General features: G+C 43.1%; 1 protein-coding gene across 2 annotated transcripts in view; it reads right to left on the reverse strand.

The window, feature by feature from the left end:
- Positions 1-7,908, reverse strand: part of ndst3 (N-deacetylase/N-sulfotransferase (heparan glucosaminyl) 3) — a 35,225-nt gene extending 27,317 nt beyond the window's left edge. The window contains exons 1-2 of one of the 2 annotated variants that reach the window (XM_044027707.1): positions 7,732-7,908; positions 4,680-5,970 (exon numbers count right to left, since the gene is read on the reverse strand). In XM_044027707.1, coding sequence (XP_043883642.1) covers positions 4,680-5,678 — 999 coding nt within the window. In that variant the 5' untranslated portion in view covers positions 5,679-5,970; positions 7,732-7,908. The remainder of the gene's footprint in view (positions 1-4,679; positions 5,971-7,731) is intronic. The other variant, XM_044027709.1, reaches the window with a different exon arrangement.
- Positions 7,909-22,819: the final 14,911 nt, after the last annotated feature.

The raw sequence follows: 22,819 nt of genomic DNA on the forward strand, positions 1-22,819 counted from the left end.
GCATTTTTACAAAATCATCTCTTCACTTGCGTTTACAGATCCAAGGTACTTGTGATTGCTTTGGCATTGCTATGCTTACAATAAATTCTACTTTGGCAGCTCTTCAAGGGTTTTGAGCCTCAGTGATTGCGAAGACCGCAAAACCGGTCTCGTTTTTGTGAAATGAAAACGAGTGCCTCATTTTCAGATTTAATTTGGAGTACAAACCTAGGAGTGCCTACAAAAACGTTATTGAGACAATTCTCTTTTTGACAGATGTTTTCTTTAGGTTATTCGTTACAGTGACACTACAATGCAATATCATTTTAACTCAACTTTGGGGGTTAGGGTTAGGGTTACTCAACTCAACTCAACTCAACTTTTCCTACCCTGCAGGGATGACTATGATATAATTTCACTTGTTCAGATCAGATGAGACAAGCACATATCAGGAAGCACCATGCTGAAAGTAATATCCTCTCCTCCTCTGCCATCCTATAGATAGGTTATTCCATTCTTATTCTATTCTTCTTTCCTACCTGCAACTGTCATGTAAAAAAAAACCACACACACCAGTGCAGCCTCCAAGCATGAGAATGATGACTACAGATGAGTACAGTTTACAATTTAAAATAACGGGAAGCTTCTCTGTCACCTTTCTAAAGAGCCACCACTCTCAACCTAGCACTAATTACTTAATACCCATACCATATTAAGAGTGCCAGCCTTTGCCATGTGAATTATGCCGTGTGACAAATTAAAAGAAGGAGACTGCGTAGCTATTTCTCTCGTGACAAAACGTCTTTTTCTTCTTTTCTCCAATTACTGCGAGACGCAGCTGTTTGTATCTTTCCTTCATTACTTTGGTAATAGCATTCAGCAAAGTAATAAACAGATATGGAGTGAGCTCAGTTCCATTGACTTAATATACATCATAATATATTAAGCTTAAAGTTTAACTCTAAGTACACTGCACAATAAACACTGCTCAATCCCAAAAAACATTCAGTGAAGTCAGAATGTTGCCATTATACAAGTTATAAACCAAGGTGATCACCAAAAGACGAAAAAAGCTTTAGCCAGGACATTAATGCTGAAGTGCCATCATACAATTCTGGATGAAAATAACTACCTTGTAGGTGGATACAATATTAAACAAGCTTTGCTGTATGTTCCCTACTCAAGGCAAAATAGCATATAATAGCTTATTACATGAAAGTAGTGATTATTTGACTTGCCAAATTGCAATTGAGTTTCTTTGAGTTTCCAAATTATTATGGTATACGGGATGGACTGCCACAATATTAAAAATGCAAGTGTGGGGAATTTCCTCCAAAATGACGACAAAAACATAACAAGACAATCTAACTTGAGCTTTCACAAATATGTAGGGAGAATTTGCACTTAACGTGTACGTAACACATGCATATGCATATGCATGTGCTATTTCACCTTAGATGACACCACTTAGGAAAACACCACAGGAAGGAGAAGAATACAAATGGGTTGAGCGAGAGAGGGGTTTGGGAAGGAATACAAATAGGCCGGAGATAGTGACCAATGACTCAACCAAGGAGGGGTGAGGTGGAAGGTGAGCGGAGGAGGAAGACAGGGAGAATGACGGTGGCAATGAAGAGGGATCTGAGACCACTTCATGACCACTTCAAGCCGGAGGAGAGGAGCAAACCTACACACAAATTAAAAAACACAAGCACCAACGCAAGCACGTCATTGATGGGAGTTTTTGACAGGCATCATCCCTCATTTTGAAAAATGCCATCCGTTGGGTGCCTCCCTGTGAATCATTTTAATAGAGGAAATACAGCTGTGTGTGTGTGTGTGTGTGTGTGTGTGTCAGTATGCGTGCAGACACGAGATGGTGTAGGTATTGTTTGTCACCAGATGAACTCATAGGGTGAGTCTAATGAAGAGTGCAGAGAGAAGGAGGGTGGCATTTTAATTGGCCTCACTCTCTCCCGCTCTCTGGATCTCTCTCTTCTCCTCTCAGCAAGAACAGGAGATTGAATGTAGGCTTTTTAGAAGTAAGAGGGGATTTATAACTGAGGCAGTGTAAGTGCCTTGTCTTACTAATTAGTAAATAACACATCCTGTTACATACGTTGACGCAGTGTTGCACATATGCTATGCTTGAAGCATGATAGGATAGGAGAGATTCTGTGAATCTTTGACATGAAAGCACATCTTTTCAGCTGTCACCTTCACTCACGGTGAAAGTACAGTACATTTGACACGTGGTCATCTAATATGAGTCATCCTTTCAACAGCTTTTCACTGATGATTTGCTGGAGGGGAAAGACTCTCTGAAAACTCACTACCTAGAAACTAAACAGTCCCTGCATCACGACAAAGGACACTATTAAGGAAAGAAGAGTAAAATGATGTGGTTTTGATGCCCATGCACATAAATCAAGCCCTCTTCAAACTGTAATCTGAAAACTCTAAATGAGGCTCTTCATTTCTGAGTGCAGGGCTGTTGCAAATCACCATGTTCCTGCTCCTGCACCTTCCCCATTCCCCTTGAGCATTTTGTTTCTCAGAAATCACAACGTTTGCTGCCAGCACCCCCAAACACCATACTCCAAACTTCCCTCTTCTCACCCTCAAAATCCAAATCCTTTCCTCTCTGTGATTGCCCACTGTCCTGGAGGAGAAGAAATATGAAGGGGAAATATGGAGGTGTTAGTGTGTCAAATGGCATCACTCTCTTTTAATGCCCCTCTCTCGATATGTCTCTCCATCTGGGCCTCTTTGCCACACTTCCATCCACATCTCCCTGTCCTTCTGTTATGGCACTGGTTCACCCTCATGTATATTTATGCCATGAAGCAGAAGAGTCAGACAGACTTAAAATGAAAACTCAAACGAGAGAGTAGATGTGTGCTCATTTTGTGAACCCGCATGTGCACGGGTGAGTGTGAATTGTGTGAGCGTGTGAATATGCACTCTTTTATCCTTTTTGGATACAAGTAAGTGTATTCAAATGCAAGGATGGAATTGCTCTCCACTTGACCACCCGCCACACTCCTGTTCTCTCAGCTTCACTTTCAGCCACAGACAGGCTGTGTGGTCGTTTTTGTCACTGTCTCATGGGACAGGTGTCAGCCACTGATGGAAAGTGACATTCTAATCTAAAGTGCTGAATCAGAAAACACACACAAACACACACAAACATGTACATCCCGTGACTACGGTGACACGGGCAGATGCCACTGGTCTCAGCTCATGCATGTCACCACACAGCAGGATGGCCTGATTGAAGCTGCAGTGGGAGAATGTAACCAAAGATCGTTCTTCTTCCCTCTTATAAGAAATGTTGAAATGTTTACATGCATATGAGTGGGTGCACATACGCCTGTGTTAAGTGTACGTGTGTGTATGTGTGTGTGTGTGCATGTTTGCTCCTGCAAGTGTGTGTTGAAACAATGGATGTCTTGAGAGGCGGGCTGCACGGCTGACTCTCCTTTAGTTTCTCTAAGAGGAGGAACGTGGGAAAAGAGAAATAAGTGCATTCATCTTTTCACTGGCTCATTCACAACCTCTTTCTCTCTCTCAGCCTCCCTTTTCTCTCTCTTCCACCTCACTTCTTTGCTCCCTTAAATGGCCTCTTTACTTCTGGCTAAAGCTCCATTTGAGGTAAACACTCTTTCGCACACATATCACAACACATATGCATTTGGCAAACAACACATAGACATTACACACACCCACACACACACAAAAGCTGTCTGAAATGCCCCTTCATGGCGACAACCCTTCAAACTACACTACTTTACTTTTTTTTTATTTACTGTGCAAAAAGTAAACACATTTTATTGTCATCACGCACACGCACACCTTCACTTGGTGTTATCACAATACTATAAGTAAGACTTTGATGCAAGACTCAAATTAATATTTGAGGCCACTACATTCAGAAAATGAATGAAACAACAGGTGACCATGAACGGCAGAGAAACTTGCCCTCAATACATTTTATCAGTTTTTACTAATCAGAAATCCTCCGACAAGGAGGGAGAGTGCTTTATTGCACTCGTGTAACGTGCAGGCTTCTAAATCACTATGAACTGCCAGCTGTTTTATTCATGAATTTCATGATCAACAATATAGTTCTATGCTCAGTTCAGGTCAGAGCTTTATTGTCCCTCAAGGGGAAATTGGTTAATTCATGTTATGTGTCTTGGGTCACACGGCGGATTTGTGGCGAGCACTGTTGCCTTGCAGCGAAAAAGACCTAGGTTTGTGACCTGGTCTGACTGAGGGCCATTCTGCATGGAGTTTTAATTGGACACTCTAAATTGATCATAGCTGTGAATGTGAGAGAAGATGTTTAAAGCTTTAAGATTGTATGCTGTCCTGTGAGAGTATATGCCTCAATTGTTAAAATTATTATTATATATTATTAATATATTACATATAATACAGCATTTCATAAGATTTTATAGTGTGCCTATGTGGCAGACATCTGTGCTCTACTGTGTGCATGAATGTGCATGAATTATTACTGAAAAAATATACATGTCATTGATTATCAATACTGACTGGAGCATTCCTAAGTGTTCAGAGAAGCTCAGAACAAAGCAGAGCAGTGATATAATAAAAGTCAGAATATGAGGAATATGATTCTCCCTACCCCATACTCTCTCTAAAGCACAACATCACACACCCATCACTCCCAGTACCTTCACATCCTTGGCGTTCATGCGTGTCCCTTCCTTCCCGACGAAAATGTCATCTATATCCACCAGTATGTGCCGGTCCAGACCCAAGGTAAGCTTCCTGTCAGTGAGGTAGGAGATGGCATCCACCAAGATGAGTCTGTGGAGCCAGTAGCCCAATCCCTGACCAAATAGTACCCTCCGTACCCCATCAAACAGTCCCATGTCCTGAACCACGGTGGCTTGGAGGCCTAAACTGAAGCCCAGCCCTGGATTATCACCGCTCCCTGCCCCAGCTCCCTCCTTGGACCTTGCATGCAGCACAGCCTGGTACGTCGAGTGATTGGAGGAGAAGGACGTCCATTCCTCCCCAGGTAAGGCCCCTCGATCCATGCCAGGCTTTGTAATGTGGAGGAGGGGAGAGCTAGACACCACACAGCAGTCCCAGAGTGCCTGGTTTGTCCGTAACACCAGCGGGAGACCTCTGAGTTTAAGAAGAGGTGGGGAGTTCTCAGTGGAGCGGTAGAAACCTATGATGCCCACTCTAAACTCGGTACAATATTGATGTAACAGCTGTCTGTTCCATGTGTCTGCATGTGCATACTTTAACAGATTCTCATAAATGATGAGTGAATATCGTCCACGGCCCTTTTCTGTCAGTGGCGGAAGGTCGCCCTTCCCCGAGGCAATCTCCATGCGGAACTGGAAATGTGCTGACTCCAATATAGCTACAATGTCCTGACCCAGCTGTGAGTACTGGGACTCCACCATTACCAGAACAACTGGATCAGTGTGGACATGTGTGTGAGGGGGGTTAGGTGGGTATGGGTAAGGGAGTTGGCGATACGGAGACATGGAGAGGGGCTGGGAGCACGCAGGTTCAGGAGATTGTCCAAGCTGCATGGAAGGAGAGGAGTTCGTAAAGAGAAAGTAAGCAGAGAGGAGGAGGGAGAGGAGACAGCAGGAGGCCAGCAGGAGCAAGAGCCGGCGTAAGTGGCGACGAAATCGCACGGCCACCGTCATCGCAAACTGGTGAGGTGCTTTGCGTAGGAGTAGGAGATGTCTTTTTTTAGTATGAGGAAGCCGAGCAACAGTGTCTGTACAGGTTCCCGGAGGTTGACAAGCCCAAAGGGTCTATGTCTCGGAGAAAGCAGCAAAGCCACTCAGGAGGGTGTCATGTCACCATGGCAGATGGAGAGGAAAGCTGCGCCGGATGTCGGGGAACAAAGGTCTTCATTGAGGTTACGCAGTCGACTCTTTTCCCAATTCACCCACAGGGATCACTTGAAGATATGGAGCGAGTGATGATTAATGTCTGCAGATAAAGAGAACAAGGAGAAAAGAAAGAGTGAAACCTGTTGGTTGTTGGGCGAGGTTGAATAGTATACATTTGTTCTCTGCATGTACGCTTGTGTGCGTGTGTGTGCGCGTGTGTGTGTCTAGGTTGTACCACCCTGGGGAACCTAAGGGCGCAGCTGGTAACTACAGAGATGATTGAAAACAAGTTGCATCCTTGGGGCTTATCCAACCTCTGGCACACACAAACAAATACACACAATCTCACACACACACACAGTGACATCACAGTTAAAAGCACAAACACAACGCAAAAGTCAATCCACACAAATAAACAACAGCTGGTTGTGCGTTCATATGGCAATGTGCAGAGATAGATGGGAGCTCAGCTCATCAGTGCCATAAAGCTCTACAAAGAATTACTCTAATTGTGCCATATTCTGTGCACTTCTGTTCAATTTCTGAGCCTATTCAGCTGTAATACCACTAAATTAGAGTTGGAATCCTTTTGCCAGGAGCACTAATCTAGGGAGAGCCCAGGACAGTACAGAGGAAACAGCAAGTGAGAGAAAACTACAAGACTGAAAGCGACAGATAGAAAGAGTACAGAGAGGAACAAAATACAATGAATTACAGAACGGAAGAGCCAAAAAAGACCAGGATTAGCATCTTAATGTATGTGCCGGGAGTGAGGAAGAAGAAAAGATCCTACAGCATCCCTCTCTCTCTCTGTGCCTCTCTCTGTGCCACTATGACCCTTCTGTCTCGCTCCATTTTCTTACTACATCATAATGTTTTTTCATTATGTCTGTTTAAATATCAATTATTTTCCTCACATTCTCCATCCTTCTCTCCTTGTCCCTCGCCTTTGGAGAACACAAGCAAAGAGAAGGTCATAGTGATGGAACTTCAGTCATATTCCATAAATGCGCTAATGGAAAATGAGTAGGAGGAGGAAACTGGCTCTTAGCAATTTCATTCATACCTGTTGAAACACAAATGCAGTATAAAACGCATGCCATCGTGATTGGTACCGTGATAAGAAAGCAAACTGCTAAATACCTTCTGATGTGATTTTACTTGTTCTATTGCACAATAAAACAACGTGAAGAGTTTTGTCTCATGTGCCCAGAAGATTTTCACGCACTGCCTCATAAAAGGTTGTAAAAGGGGTTTAGAGGGATTGATACAATTTTTAGCCAAGAAAAGAATAATTAAATACTGCATCTGGCAGACAAGAAGAGTGTTGGTTGAACCTGTTGTGCCACAGGAGGGCGCTGGCACTGATTAAACGAGATTTCACAGTTTTGCCTTTTACTAAAATAACTAGTATTATTAATCAGCTAGTCTTGTGTCAAGATTTTTTTTTGTAAAACGTGAAAAAAGTTGTGGAACCATGAAAGCTTCAAATCCAAATATAAAAATAAAGATATAAAATCAGCAGTTCAATGTCATTGTTATGTTTTTGTTTGTTTGCTTTTGTCCACGGTAGCCTAAGTGTTATTTCTGTCTGCTAATTGTTTCTGTGTTAAAAAAAATAAAATAATAAAATATATATATATATATATATATATACCCGCTTAAAATTAGGTTAAGAAGTATCCTGGTGTTAACCATGGGATAAACGTTTCAACGTTTCATAAACGTGGGATAAAAGAAAACTGTTTCGTTAAACCGCCGGTGAAAATGCACACGAGCAGCAGATGATTACAGATAGTTTAACATCCTTGTGCCGCTAAAGTTTACGTTACGGAGGAAAAACACCGACTCGACCACTTACCGTTAACCGAGGATGAGGCGCCGCCGCGCGCGCAAGAGGCGTGACAGGAGAGCGGTGGATGTGACGCTGCTTCGGGTGGGTCCGGGGCTCCGGTCTCGGTGGCGCGCCACTCCCGTGTGTTTTGGATGCTGAAGCTCTGTTCCATCTCTCTCTCCCTCCCTCTCTCTCTCCCTCTCTCTATTAGAGAGACAGGGGCGGCCAGGCGGAATGATCCGCTCTCCTCCCCCCTTTCACCATTCTTCCCTTCTCTACTCCAGTCGCCCCCCCGCTGTCTTCTACCTCCCTCCCTCCCTCTCTCTCTCTCTCTCCCCCTCAAAATCCACTTGTCCCTTTATCTCTGCTCTTTAAGGTGGAGATTTAGCGGCGAGTGAACGGAGGAGCACCGGTATCAGGATGCCTGATAACGAACCGCCGCCGTGCGTAAACGCACCGATTTAAGAGTGCCTACACAAGTGGAGGCGATCGAGGGAGAGGGAGGGAGAGACGAGGAGAGACAGAAGAGGGTGGAAGGGGGGGCGTTTCGGTTTGACTGACACAAACAGCCTTTTTGCCTGGCATCAGTGATCACGGGCCGGTAAAAGCTTAGGGACCGTTAGTTGTTGTTAGCCGGATGAGGGTACGCACTGGTACAAGTTAATGGTGCGCCTTGCTGATTCACTCCAGCTCCTTGCTTGCACATGTTTTTCTGTGCTCAAGAATATAAAGAGGACGAGGAGGAGGATGAGGAGGAACACTGAAACTGGTGGTGGTTTAAAAATACCAGTAATGACAATGAATACAACACATTTCAGACTCTGCCTGCATCAGCCTGTCAATCACAGTGTTTTAACTTGATTAGATGTTCCCCTTTATGCCTTGCAACTACTTCATCAATCTCCATAACCTATTTGCACTGACACATACTCACTCACACACATCTTATTGGAGCTGGTGGGCCTCTCATTCACATTGTAATGGCCCTACAATGGAGCTTATTTCGTGTGTGTGTGTGTTAAAGAGAAAAACTATGAAGAAACCAAACAAACCACAGAGAGAAGACCAACACACAGGTGTGCTCTATGCCCATGGCAGGTTCTGTTGATAATGCATATGCATACCTACATATGAACATAATGACCACAGAGCAAAAAAAAAGAAAACCGCATTTGCATACTGTATGACCCTTTTAGTTATACTGCACTTAGTGTGAGGAATTTAAACATTCCTAGGGCATATTCTGACTGGAAATGTCCTTATTTGCAGCACTTGGTGGAATGACTAAGCAGCGGTGCTGAGAAACAGAGCTTCAGTGAAATCTATAAAAGCCAGAATATTGTACCTTAAAGAATGGAATCCACAGATAATGAAGGTTTGAATTGGAGTGGGATTGTGTTTGTATGTAAATCAGTGTCAGTGGGTGAGGTGTAATTATAGAGACTGTTCACCCATTTCCTCCAAATTACAAGCTAAGAACCACTTCTGCTGGAAACAATAAGCCAGAAATAAAAAAACTAGACAGCTGCGCATAGGCTTCAATAAAGTTTTCAGTGCGTATGCATGCGTGTGTGCGCTAATTGCAAAGGTACACCACAAGTACTGAAGCAGGTGTTTGCCACAGGTGTATCTGCCTTTACAAACATTTGTGAAATAAATGAGTCAGTTCACTAAACTGTTAGTGAGGCACTGTAAAAGGATGTTGTCTTTTCATCAAGTCAGTTTGGAGTGATGTTAAGCACGCTGCTATTGGCCTCTGGAGCAGTGGAAATGTGTTTTGAGGCGAGACGAATCACACATCTCTATCTGCCAGCCTAATGGACAAGAACTGCTTCTGGCCAATGCCAGGAGAATGTTACCTGCTTGACTTCATTGGGCCAGCAGTAACATGGAGGAGGGATAATGAGGTATGAGGTTGTTTATCTGGTGTGGTCGTTGTTTATCTTGGCCTGGTTTAAACTGGACGCATGGCACGTTGTGATCGTGATCGTGTGTGTGTGTGTGCACTGTAGTTTCTGATTTATCGCATGATTTTGATGGACAAAGAGAGAGGATCTGGCCTTCACCTGATATAATTCTAAGCTATGTAGGGGTCTCCTGTAGATTTAGGCTCCACCTTCTCCACATACTGCTGCTAAAATATAGTTTCCAAAATATAATGTGTATGTTTTTTCATGTGTTCAGATTTAGCCCCGACAATAAAACTACTTTGGTGTCAGTTGTACGTTATATTGCTGTCTTTTCTCAATCTTTTCTCTGTCTATATTTACTGGGAACCCGTCACACATGAAAATAGGTGAGACTCCGAAACTGCATTGTGAACACCCTTAAGCTGATAACACACACCATGCATCAGGGAAATCTTAATATTTCAGCTTAACAAGACATTCTGAACAATTCTATGCCTCATGAGTTGTGGGAACAATTTGAGGAAGGCCCTTTTGTGTTCCAGGATAATAGTGACCCAGTGCACAAGGTCCATAAAGGCATGGTGAGGTGATTTTGGTGTGGGAAGACTTGAGTGGCTGACTTCAAGCCCATTGAACACCTTTTGGATGAACCAGAACGGAGGCTCTCTCGTCCATGATCAGTGTCTGACCTTATAAAATGCTCGAATGGATGAATGGGCCAAAATTCCCACAGACACACTCTAAAATTGTGAAGAGAGCTTAAACTCTTCCCAGAAGATTGGAAGCTGTAATAGCTGCAACTCCTTATTATTGCATGTAGATTTAGAGTCCGATGCCATAAAAGCTCCTGAAGGTGTAGGTGGTCCATTATTTCTGTTCATATAGTGTAATTTTGGAGACTCTCATTGTGACAACCAACTGAACGATATTGTCTGAGAAAGCTATGGGCGTATGAGTGTACACACGCTGTAATACATTCACAAAAGCAGTATATAAAACTCATGTACTGTCAGAAAGGCGGTGGTGCAAATACACGAAGCGCACACACAAGTGCGGAGACACAAGCAAGCCCATATTAGACACACACACACACACACAGATGTTCACACAGGCACACAACGTGAGCGTACACACAACAAAGGACAGGAGATGTGAGAAAGTGTCAGAGCTGCCATGTTCAACTAGCACCCTGACTGTTAAACAGAGGAGAGCATGAGACAAATGAGGGGGAGCAAGAGAGAGGCACAGAGTGGGAGATGGAAAATGCTTGTTGTCTTCATCAGAGGCTTTTGTTAAGTGAGAGATAAGAGAGGAGGAGCGACCGATTCCCCCTCTACTCTCTCCCTGTTGAGAGCTAAATGGTGGCTTTGTGAGTCTAGGGGCCTAAAGAGAGCAAATGGAGCTCGAGTGTAAAAACAGGAAAAGACATTATCATCACGATGCATTGCATCATCCCAGGAGTCAGGGCACTGTTCACAGTTCCTCTCTAATTAAAAACAAAACACTGGACAGACTGTTAGGTACTCGTACTGCATAGCACAGACAGTGATACGCTCCTCTCCTGGCTGCTTCCACAAAGGTCTCTTGCTTAAACCAGCAGCTCTCGAAGATGCATCAGCTCTTTGCCTCCAACGGTGTAGACAACAGCGTGGTCGGGCTTTGCTAAGGTGTGCTGGCTGCTTGATGCTGTTGCTATTTTAATGATTCCTGCTCCTACCCACTCCCGACCCCTCCCAATGCCTGGAAATGTTGATACATAGATGTTGTCTTAAGAGCTCGGAGGCTAAGTGAAAGCTGTCGCAACCCGCCCACCCCCACGCCTCGACCCCCCCATTTCTCATCCCCAAGCACATTAGAGGAAATATCTTTTGGCCAATCAATACAGTGCTAATGATTGATAGGGCAAGGATACTACATTCTCAGCAGTGCACACATGTATACACAGACGCACACAAACACACAAACAGACAGAGACATTTTCATCTTCCATCTTTAGAGTCTAGTGTATAGAATATCCTGACCAAAAATCAATCTATTACTGGAATGGTGCCAGTAGCAGGATTACTAAAGTGATATACTGCACACCAGCAGTAAATAATATCAACTCTCACGATGTGTCAGGATTGTCGGAATATTAAAAATGAGTTCAAAAATGTATCAAAGCGTCAAAGTTCAATCAAACACATGTGGTGTAGGATCGTAGTGGTACGTTTTTGGTACGTGTGTGTTTCTCTGTGTGACTCAATGAAAGACAGGATGTGGTTTGCCAGTGAGAGCATAGTTTTTTGTTTTGTTTTTTGACTTCTTCTGGAACACGATTGCCTCCACACAAACAGAACCACACATAAAGGTGCACACATACCCACAAGATCACGCCCAACGCTCACACATCTCGGTAAACAACCAGAGACTCCCACACTTTTACAAAACACAAACACTGGCAGGTTTGTTGTAGTGCACCTTAGTTTCATATCATTTTAACACGATACAAAAGGTGGCTGACACATCATATGGTACGAGGATTTCGAAGATAGAAAGTAGGAATGAGTGGGTAGAGAGAGGACGGAGGAGGATGTCAGAAAGCACAACAGTGATCAGATCACACAGCACTCAAGGGAGGGAGGGGGTAAAGTGATCTATCTGTGTCTCTCTCTGACCTTGTTCACTCTCGCCAAAAATCTGACTTACAACCCCAAACTGAATATGATACCGTCTCTCTGACTCCCCCTCTCTCTCTCTCTCTCTCTACCGCCATGCTCTCTCTCTGGTAATAAATCGTGCTGTAATTACCAGGCAGGATCAATAACAGCCACATCACTCCTCTCCTCTGCTCATCTCCCTCGTCTGCAACTGACACTAACGTGTTCATCCGTCGCTGTGTGCCACTTTTAAAGATCTGTCAGTGACAGATCACATCCTGTTTCGCCTGTACACACATGGAAACAACAGCAATGGAATCAACACCACAGGTGCACATTCAAAAACTGCAACAACAAAGACAGAACGGAGCTAGACGTGGACACTCACACAAACACAGGGAGGCTGGGTGGCAAAAGGAAGAGGACGTGGGTCTCATTTGCTACCAGACTCATCTCTTCAGCTGAGCTGATCAGCACAGAGTTACTGCTCTCTCCCAGAATAACTCACATGGCCACACGTCTAATGAAATGGGGACAACGATGAGCATCACATGAGCAGTCACACAGTGTGAACACGGCAAGTTTGTATCTGACAGGGAGAAATAGTGTGTCTTCTGCGTTTGTGTACATTGTGTGCGCTTACACGGTGTGTGTCTATGCACGTGTGTGGCTGTGTGTTCTGAGCATTATCATGTGAGTCATGACGCTTAAAGGAAAATTAAAAATATCCCAGATCGCAAGAGACAATTTTACACCTAAAAGTTGCTGACTTTTAATATTCACTCACATCCACACTTCCATGCTCATTTGTATGTGTGTGTGTGTGTGTGTGTGTGTGTGCATCTGCATGACAGTATAACTTTAATTTTGCAAAACTCTATTCACAACTTTAAACTTATATTTTTTAGTACAGGTATATACAGGTGCACCCATGGTAAATTGCTGTGGGAGTAAAACATGACACCTTATATGGACATCCTGTGGGTGTGTATTTATATTTAGGTCTCATCTTCTTATGTGTTGGTTATTAAAAAAGTTCATTTTATATCACATTTTTTGGTAGTGACACATAGTAGCAGTAATTGTGCAGAAGTCACAAAATAGACGTTTTTCACAAATTCAATCCGAATTTAAACATTTTGAGTACTTTTTTCTCATGTGTGTTTCTATAGTTGGTGAAAATTATATTTTTTTATCAGATTGTCTAGGTTGTGCTGAAAAAAGGATATAAGACACTCTATATTGCACATTCTCATAGCCTCTGTACATTTTAACATAGTGATGAAAAAAAGCAGCCTCAATGCTCTGTGTTCTAAGGGTTATCAACACCGCAATCACAACATTCTGATTGTGTTGAACTGCAAGATTTAGGGTTTAAATGTATTTGTTCATTTAATCTAACCAATTTCACCGGTAAGCCATGACGATGAGAGATGAATAAGGGGTTTGAAGTAATAAGAGGTCATACTTTACTGTTGTGCTTTGACTTTGGTGGAGTTGTGGAGTGGTGGCGGGCAGTGCACAGACAGGTGATGCCACAGGGACAAAACTCTGTTACTGATGCTTCAAACAAGGATGAGGTAGCAGGACAGGGCCGGGTTTGAAGTAACCTTTATGGCCACAGAAATGCTGGGACTGTCCTTGATGTTTAGAGGCTGCAGTCTCAGGATGATATAGGTGTGTTTGTGTCCTACTTTTTTTAAATTTAAAGGTGACATAGAATGCTTGTATCACACATATATGTTAGTTATGGAGGTCTACTTACATATATTATATTAGTTTTCATGGTTAAAAACCTACTAATCGCTGCAAACGAGCCGATCAAAATATCTCCTCACTGACGCTCTCGTCAGCCGTGCTGTTTCAGACCAAAACCACACCCCCAAAATGTGGACTGTGTTGTGATTGGCCAGCCAACGAGAGCTTTCCTACTGTCCTGTGATTGGCCAGGTACCTGAAAGTGACGTAATATTAGATAAGATAAGATTATATAAGATAGGCCAGCTCTCAGATACACAGCTCCCCCTCTGGCATGGTGGATGCTCTGCATCTCAGCAGCTACAACGAGAGTAGTTCTTCTTCTTCTGCGGTTGAATGTACACAACCGGATGTGCCCGGACTAGTGCCGCACCAGGAGGCGCTATAGTGGTGAGAGGAGTGGTGAGGATTTCTGATGACGACATCAAATTAAGGAAGTGCCGATCCGCTTCACAGAGCCCAGGAAAACAATACAACACTATTTTCTCAGCAGTGGCTGAACTGTTTGTTCTGAAACTTTAGGGTTTCATAAACGAGGTAATGACGCAGATGCACACACAAACGCTTTAATCTTATAAATAAAATATTTGCATGCAGGTAAAGCAAATAATGTGTCCATTTATTAGATACATGTTTATATTTTAACTCTCGTACCCTGAGAACTATGTTGGGACAAATCTACATGTCACAATTTAAATGTATTTACCAGATTTAGTGCAAAAAAAAATTAAAATCACTATTTTCTTTGTAACAACAATGGTGAAACAAAGTGGAAAAGTCCATGATCATCAGTATTAATATAACTGAACAAAATGACAGTCATGAATCATTTGTTGGCATTGCACATACATATGTGGAATAGTGCTGTCACTGTCTTATGTTGGGGGCTTTAATTTAAAAATCCTCTGATTTTGATATTTAATAGTTTTCCCATTTTTATGAATAATTTCTCTTGGTGTATAAAACAGCACATTAACCGTGGGGTTGCAGTCTATGCACTGATTTTGATTGAGTAGTCGTGACTTGTCAGGTTGCATCTGTTCTGGCTGACTGTGCCAATAAGGGCCACTTAAAAGTGAACCAGCAGACTGCAAGTGACACATTTTGCACTGCATTTGTAGTTTCATGCATCAAAATCAAGCATAAGCCAAGTAAGTTCACACTTCAGTTTGCAAAGATAGATGAATTCACAAAACAACAACTTGGCCATCTTCACCGGGGGCCTCTCACCATGGGAAACTGTGCGTAAATACTTATATAACGCCCTCTGTAGCATATCTCAGCTTAGTCTTGGAGACCACATCAAAAAGCCTGGGCAGGAAAGTGAAAGACGTGAGAGCTCAGGCACAGAAAATCAAACAATTAGGGTTAACAAGTGCCATTTTTGGGGGTGTAACATCTAGGCCAACATATTGGGCTACCGTTTTGTATGGTTTCAATAGCTAGTTAAATCTGGGCTTAGCTCTATATTGTTTAAAAAGCATAATAATCAAAATGGTAAGGGGATTTTTCAAATTAGAAGTATACCTTTATGTTACTATTTTATAACAATCAACCAATTTCTTGTTAGTATTTTTAATTCTCACATGGTTAAGATATGTGAAGCAAAAAAAAGATGACATTCGACAAAATACATTGAAAATGCAGGCGGAAAAGATAGATCATCTGTCTTGCCCAAAATGAAGGTGTACATCTGGACACAGATGTGCACACACACACAAACACATGGGATGAGACCTGCAGAGAGTGTTTGATTAACTGTTCTGTCAGAACCGAGAGCTCTCTGGGGCGGGAAGGGCAGCTGAGGGGAGGAACGGAGCAGGGGAGAGAATGAATTGGAAAGGGATGGAGGAGCATTAGGAGGGAGGCTGAGGTCTCTGGGGTCTCTGGAGGGAGGTCTCAAGGGTTTGAGGAGGGAAAGGTAGAGCCAACTGTTGCACGGATGTGTGTTGCTTTGCACAGTGTGTGTGTGTGTGTGTCCCTCTCCCATGATACTGCCACTGAACTCTCGTTGCAGACTATCTTCCTTGCAATCTATATGTAGAGCAGATTGGCCACTGCAGCACAGATACCGTTTATGTGTGTGCACGTGTGGCCCTTATTGCAATTATGTAGTGCAATAGAGTCAGAATGGATGACTGAATGTCCCTTTTTTCTCAACAAATAATAATTGCAGATGCGTCACAACGGACACGCACACAGTGCGACGCATCCATTTTCTCCAATTGGTCACAGGGCTTATTGTTCTAATGCCACAGATAGGTTTGAGATCAGGGTCCCCCTGCTCGACGACTGTGCTCATAATGACAGGCCTCACAACATTTCTAAAAAAAGAGTGGGGGACATCCACAAAGGAAACATATACTTTGTGAATAAAGATGCGGCTCCATGTTGTCAGGGTAGTTGCATGACTATGAGGTTTTACGTTTGGCAGCTGTAGAGCTCAGAAAGAGAAGGGAAGCTAATCTCTGGAAACCTGCAACAAGCAGAGAGCGAGATTAAGCGCATGCATGCATGCACTCACACCCACATATTAAACAACTTGGTGATAACTTGGTGTGGCCATCACCTACCTCTTGCTTCCTCTTTTTCTCCCTCTCCTTTCTTCCTCTCCAGTAGAGTGTTGTCTTGCACAAAATTACAAACCTCCAAAACACTTCACCCCACTTCATGTGCCGACCAGTATGGCCCTACATGGTTCTTCTAGTTGCTGAATGTTGCTCATGAAAGGGTATTGTTTGTCCACTTCAACTGAGATAGCCATGGAGTTGTAAATTACTGGTTACTACTTAGCTAACTAACACACCATTCAGGAGCTGGGCACAATAGATCCACAACACATTCATTCATCCATTCTTCCACTCCCGCCCTGCTGCTATTCAACGCGTTCACCCTCTTACTTTTTCCTCCCTCCCGCTATGCTAAGCTGTTTCTCTCCTTCCCCTTCTTTCTTCTGTGTTTCTCCCCCACAGTGTGTGAAGTGGGAAAAAATAGGTGCCAGTACTCCCCTTATCCATGTGAGGCATGCATGTCTGTCGGTACTACAAAATCGTTACACTAAAATATTACATTTCCGTCAATAAAACATATCACAAGAAACTCTAGAAACAAACATTACATTATCATGTGGTTGAGCGGGGGTGAGCATCATGTTGTGCACCCTGGGAAATGATTATTCAGGGATATAATAATGAATGCATTGGACAGCTAACCTAAACAAAAAGTACTATAAAAGGACCAGGACCAGGACTCCATCCATCCATTATCGACCGCTTTATCCTCTACCAGAGGATCGCGGGGGGGGTGCTACGCCAATCTCAGCTGACATAGGGCAATAGGCAGGGTACACCCTGGACAGTTTGCCAGTCTATCGCAGGGCCACACATAAACAACCATTCACTCTCACATTCACACCTACGTATTTACCTAATCCCCATATTGAATGTTTTTGGACTGTGCAAGGAAGCCGGAGAACCCAGAGAAAACACACACACACATGGGTAGAACATGCAAAGATGGATGGGGATACATGGGGATTTCCATGCAGAAAGGCCCTTGTTCCAACCGGGGCTTGTGGGTACTCTGTAGTGGACAGTACTGGCCCTTTTCAATCCACCATCACGTCCACCACTCCTGTTACTGATGTGGTTTAGCTTTTTGCAAGGGCTAGCAATTTCCCATGCCCCTGCCTGGTTGTAGATATGTTGTAATGGGTATTACACACACACACTATGACTTATACTGTGGTCATACGTTCCATGTCCACATGTCTGCAAAGGTTCGCTAGGGTGTTCGTGTTTTGTAAACCATCCATTTCCATGGTTGTGTATGTGAGTCCATGTGAACGATATGCGACAACTATACTTGCTCCCTGTAACACAGCGCTTTCCAGTACAGCAAGTGATGCACTCTTTTCTGGTCAAAAAAAAGAAGAAGATGGTAACCATGGACACCTACCTCAGGTTATGTGAGGAGGTCCACAAGAACCCACACATATGCGACTCAGCGCTCAAAGTTTTGAAGGACATTCAAATGAGGGCAAACCTCTGGTGGGAAAATTATTACTGTTACTGGAAATGAATGTGAGATCAACTACATGCATGGAGGCAGTTCTCTACGGACATGGAAGCATGTGTAGTATGTATGTTCCAGGCATTCATTCCTTCTCTCAAAGATGAATATTTTTCTTTAAATTTCTTTGACACAAATGTGTGCCATTGTTGTGTTTGCAAAGGGTCTGACACACACACAGGAATCCAGACTGCACCACCGAGACAAGCATCACTTCTGATTGGTCTTGACATTTCAACAATCTTTTCTGATTGGCTGTGGCACTTCCAGACCATGCATTTTCACTCCCTATCGGTTGGGACTGAAAACAGTGATAACCACACACAGAGACTCACATGAGCACACAAGCATGCATGCAAAGAACACCAGTGCTAACTGTCAGGTGCAATCACCTCAAAGTATGCTTTATGTCCATATAGCAGGTAAGAGCATGAACAGATGGGGAAGGAGCAGAGAGAGAGAGAGAGAGAGATGCCAAGTGGTGATTTATGGCCTGAAAAGACAGATTAAGTCCACTGCCTGCCTAACTGGCCCTGAAACAAGCTGAATTACAGCCCAGACCAGGAGGAGAGAAGAAGTAGGGAAATGGAGGAAGAATGAAACAGAAAGGTCAGTAGTATGGCAGAACTGAGAGAAAGTGTAGACGACAAGATGGAAGAGCAGATTGGTATCGAGGTACTGAAAATGAAAAGGTCAGAGGTAAAGAGGAAAAGATAGATTGAAGACTGCAGGGGGAAATGGAGATGGAGAGGACTGGGTCCAAAAAAGGATACACTAGAAGATGTGGATTTTGTCTTTGGCTTTTTGTTGAACTCTATGAAGCTTTATGAATCGTATCAGATTCTAATTCCTTGATATAAACTAAGGCCTGAGACTATTAGAGAGAGGAGAAGGGCAGGACACAAAGACAGAAGAGTTAAATCTGTCACATTCTGGAGAAAACTACTATTTTTGCAAACATTCAAACACAGTCAGGGACTGGTCTTGTGACACTGACTCACACAGCAAAATACATTAAAGCAACACAGACGCCATCACACAGTTGCAGCTGACTGAAGTATTCAAGGCAGTTTTTATGGACTGGTTATTCTGTTCCATGAGAGAACCACAGAGAATCATACGTGATTAAGCTTCAACAACGACTTATCTTGTCATACACATACAACTGCTGCTTGTTAGCTGCTGAGGGAGGAGCAGTGAACTTTCACTTTCAGCAGTGACTTTGGGTCTTAGTTGTGTGACACTCCTGTTGAGGTAAACACTATTTGTTACAATACATTAATGAATAATACTGGCAAACTGCACTCTGAGGCTCAGATTACCACTCCCTGTGGATTTCCCATTGCTGGAAAAAGCAGAGACATTGACTCAATGCCTTTATATTGAGTGTATTGATTGTGCAGGGTCAAATTCAAACTTCAGATGTCATTCTGCCAAAGGTGAGGCGGTACATTCTCTTACGTTTGATCGTTGAACACTGAAAAGGTCATGGCAGGGGCTTTGATATAGATACTGGATTAGAAACTCTATAAATACCTAGTAGACGAAGTGTTTCTTAGTCCTTTTTGGCCTTTCACAGCCCACTCCCCCCTTACACATGTTAACTAAACTAGCACAAACAAATGACAGAGACAAGGCTGTAAACCCACGCAACTACCTCTCACAAAGCATTCAATAAGAGCTGTTGACAAATGAAGTAGCTGTTCACCAATTGCCCTAGGTCCTGTTAATGTCTCTCAAGTTTATTAACTTACTGCTTTTATGGTTATCCTCTGCTGTATTTCTGCATGCAGACACACAAATACACACCTAGTGACACGTCTTGTTTCATTAAGCGTGAATGTGTTTATGTGCGCCTGTGTGTGAGTTATGTGACCAGTCGCTAATTGCAGACAAATAGCTTTGCCGCACACAATCATTCCTGTTTTTTTGATGTTTAATTTCACCAGTTGATTACCGGCGGAGTTTAGCACCGCCATTCCTCTTCCATCGCCACCAGGACGACTCATCCGTCTTCTCACACTCACTGTTGCGCATACATAATGAGCTTGCTCTGATGAACAGAGGGATGGATTTCATAAATCATGCTCTTGTTTGTAACAGCTTTCATCTCTATCCCCGTCTCTCTTTCCCATTCGATTAAAGCAGCAGAGCCCATTCTAAATGTTGAGTGCCCAGAGATATACAGTCCAAGTAAATTATTTCCTGTATAGTTTTTCGATTTGAAGGTATTTTGTTGCTCCTCTCCCAATATCCTCCTCAGCAGTCTGCCAAAATACACTCCATATGTTTAGATGGGCTTTTCACTCACACAGAGTCTCTTTCTTTGTTCACTTTCCAATAATAACTCCATAAAGAAATGGGACTATAGACAGCACAAGGACAGCACTGAGCCAGGGATGGACCTTTATACATGGTTTAGATTTGTGCACATATCAAAGTATATATTTTGTGTTGTTAAATGGTACACAGTAGGCTTCTGTTGTGTATTTGTTATGACACTGTACATCTGGTAAATAGAAACTCTCTCTCTCTCACACACACACACAAATGCTATATGGACAAAAAATGAAAAACGCAAGCGAAGCTTAGCATTGGGGTAATACAATTTTTATTACTCACTGCTCTCTATGATCGGAAAATAAATTCAGCAACCAAATTGATTTATTTGTTTTTATTTCTTGCTCTGTTGCTCAACCCCTCCTTGTCACAGATTGGAATTCTGATATAAACCCAAGAGATACACATTTTTACAACCCAATTTAAAGAAATGTTCAAACAGGCAGGGGGTGTGGAGTGGGTCTGTGTGCTAGTGTATTTAATTTAAGCTTAATTTTCTTTTGTGGCATGTTGTCTTTGAGCTGCACCCTCTGTGTTCTCTCCCCGGGTTAAGGAACCAGCTTGTTCTCTTGGGGTGTTTGTGTCTCTCCCTCCATCTCCACTACCAGCAGGTTCACTCTCATCAGCTAAATAAATTGCACCTTTCACTATTCCTATTAAAAGCACCCCCAGGCCTCACAGGTTCAGTTACACAGTATATCTGTGCACATGTGTGCATGACACTCTTTGTTGTGGCAGGAAATACAGAGAGTGAGTGGCTGTGTTTGTGTGCAGGCATGCGCCTTCACTCTTGTGTTCCAAATGATGTGGTAAGCGCGCCCTTGGCGCGAAGGAAATTGGTGTTCGATCCTTAGCAAGGCTAGTGTGCCTTCAGGCTAGCTATTAGCCTTGTGCTAAGCTAAAAACAATGCATATATGGGCTCAGGGTCAAGCAGAGGATCATTAACAGGCACTCAGCCTCTTCAATTATACAACAGGTGATGCATGGCAACATTGAAGGGATGCGTACATCAATTGTTCCTCAATAAAGCTCCGGTGACACACTCACTTACCAAGCGAGAGGTCAAGGGAAGTGCACTCCACTGAGAATATTCTGAGACAGAGAACTGACACTGCAGGCTATGATACTATAAGCCTGAATTCCTTGTATGATGTGTCGCTCTCATTTAGAGATAATGATAAGATCGAGACAGTGTGCTCTTTCAAGAGAGTTTTTGAAATGGATGAGGGAGCTCTGTGCTATTCAGAGATCACAGGCTTAAATACTGTATCTAGTGCTGCCTGTTACACGGGCTTTTCCTTTGTAATGGCTTCCCAGAAAAACACATATGTCACTAGATGGTACGAGGAATAAAGCAACATTCAGCTTTAATTCCAGGGCCACAATAAATCATGACGGAGGTAGGTATTGACCACCTTCTCCTATTCCAAGACTGCGGGATTTTTCTTTCTTGTAAACAAACAAAATAGAGCCTATGGTAAATACATGCATGTGCAGTGTCAAAGCTTGTGGCCACTGATGTTAATTCACCCCGACAGTGTGTGTTGTGAGCACTAATAGACTCTTCTGTGTGCTGGAAACTCCATGCGCAGCTGCGACTTTCTGTAAATCTCTCACCCAAATTTACCAACCTTATGATGTTCTCACTTGTGAAGTGATTTCTGTGTGTGTTTGTGCGCGTGCGCGTGTGCATGTGTGCGCAAGTGCACAGTTAGAGCTGGTTGTTCCAGTGATTCCCTTTTTGCTGACAGGAATGAACACACTATTGGGCCGGGAGAGCAGTGAGTCAAGACCGTGGAGGAAGCTTGTGGAAGAGAAGGAGAGAAAGAACGACAGGAGAGAAGAAGCACATCGGACACCACCTATTTATCACACTGACTCCCTCTGTCCACTGCCAAGGAAAGAGGGGGAGAAGAGGGAGAGGTGGGCCAGATAAAGACAGTGTGAATGAAGCAAGAGAAATGAAAACTAAGGTAGAAATAGAAAGAAAAATACAAGCTACTGGATCTGTATCTCAACTTTAAGGCCTCTCTTTATGCTCCAGCCCATCCCCACTAGCCCTAAGCCATCACCTCCAGCTGATTTGGTATAGCAGCAGAGGTTGAAAAGAATAGGAGGGGTTTGGGGGTGGGTTAGTGGTAAGGGGCTCCCCACAGAGACAGCTACTGTTACCAAGGAGGGAGTGAAGGAATGTGGATTTAAGAAAAGAAAAAAAAAAAAAAAAAAATCATCCAGTGGAACAAAATATCAAGATAGGGATTTTTACTTCCAATAAAAGCTTGATGATAAACTGGTCGATATCCTACAAAACGATGCGGTCTCCAGACACAAAATTATGCATTTAACTTCCATATCCAAACTCAGTCTTCACACCACATTGGGTGAGTGTTTGTGTG

Source organism: Solea senegalensis, linkage group LG6 (assembly GCF_019176455.1).
Source record: "Solea senegalensis isolate Sse05_10M linkage group LG6, IFAPA_SoseM_1, whole genome shotgun sequence".
NCBI classification, from domain to species: domain Eukaryota; kingdom Metazoa; phylum Chordata; class Actinopteri; order Pleuronectiformes; family Soleidae; genus Solea; species Solea senegalensis.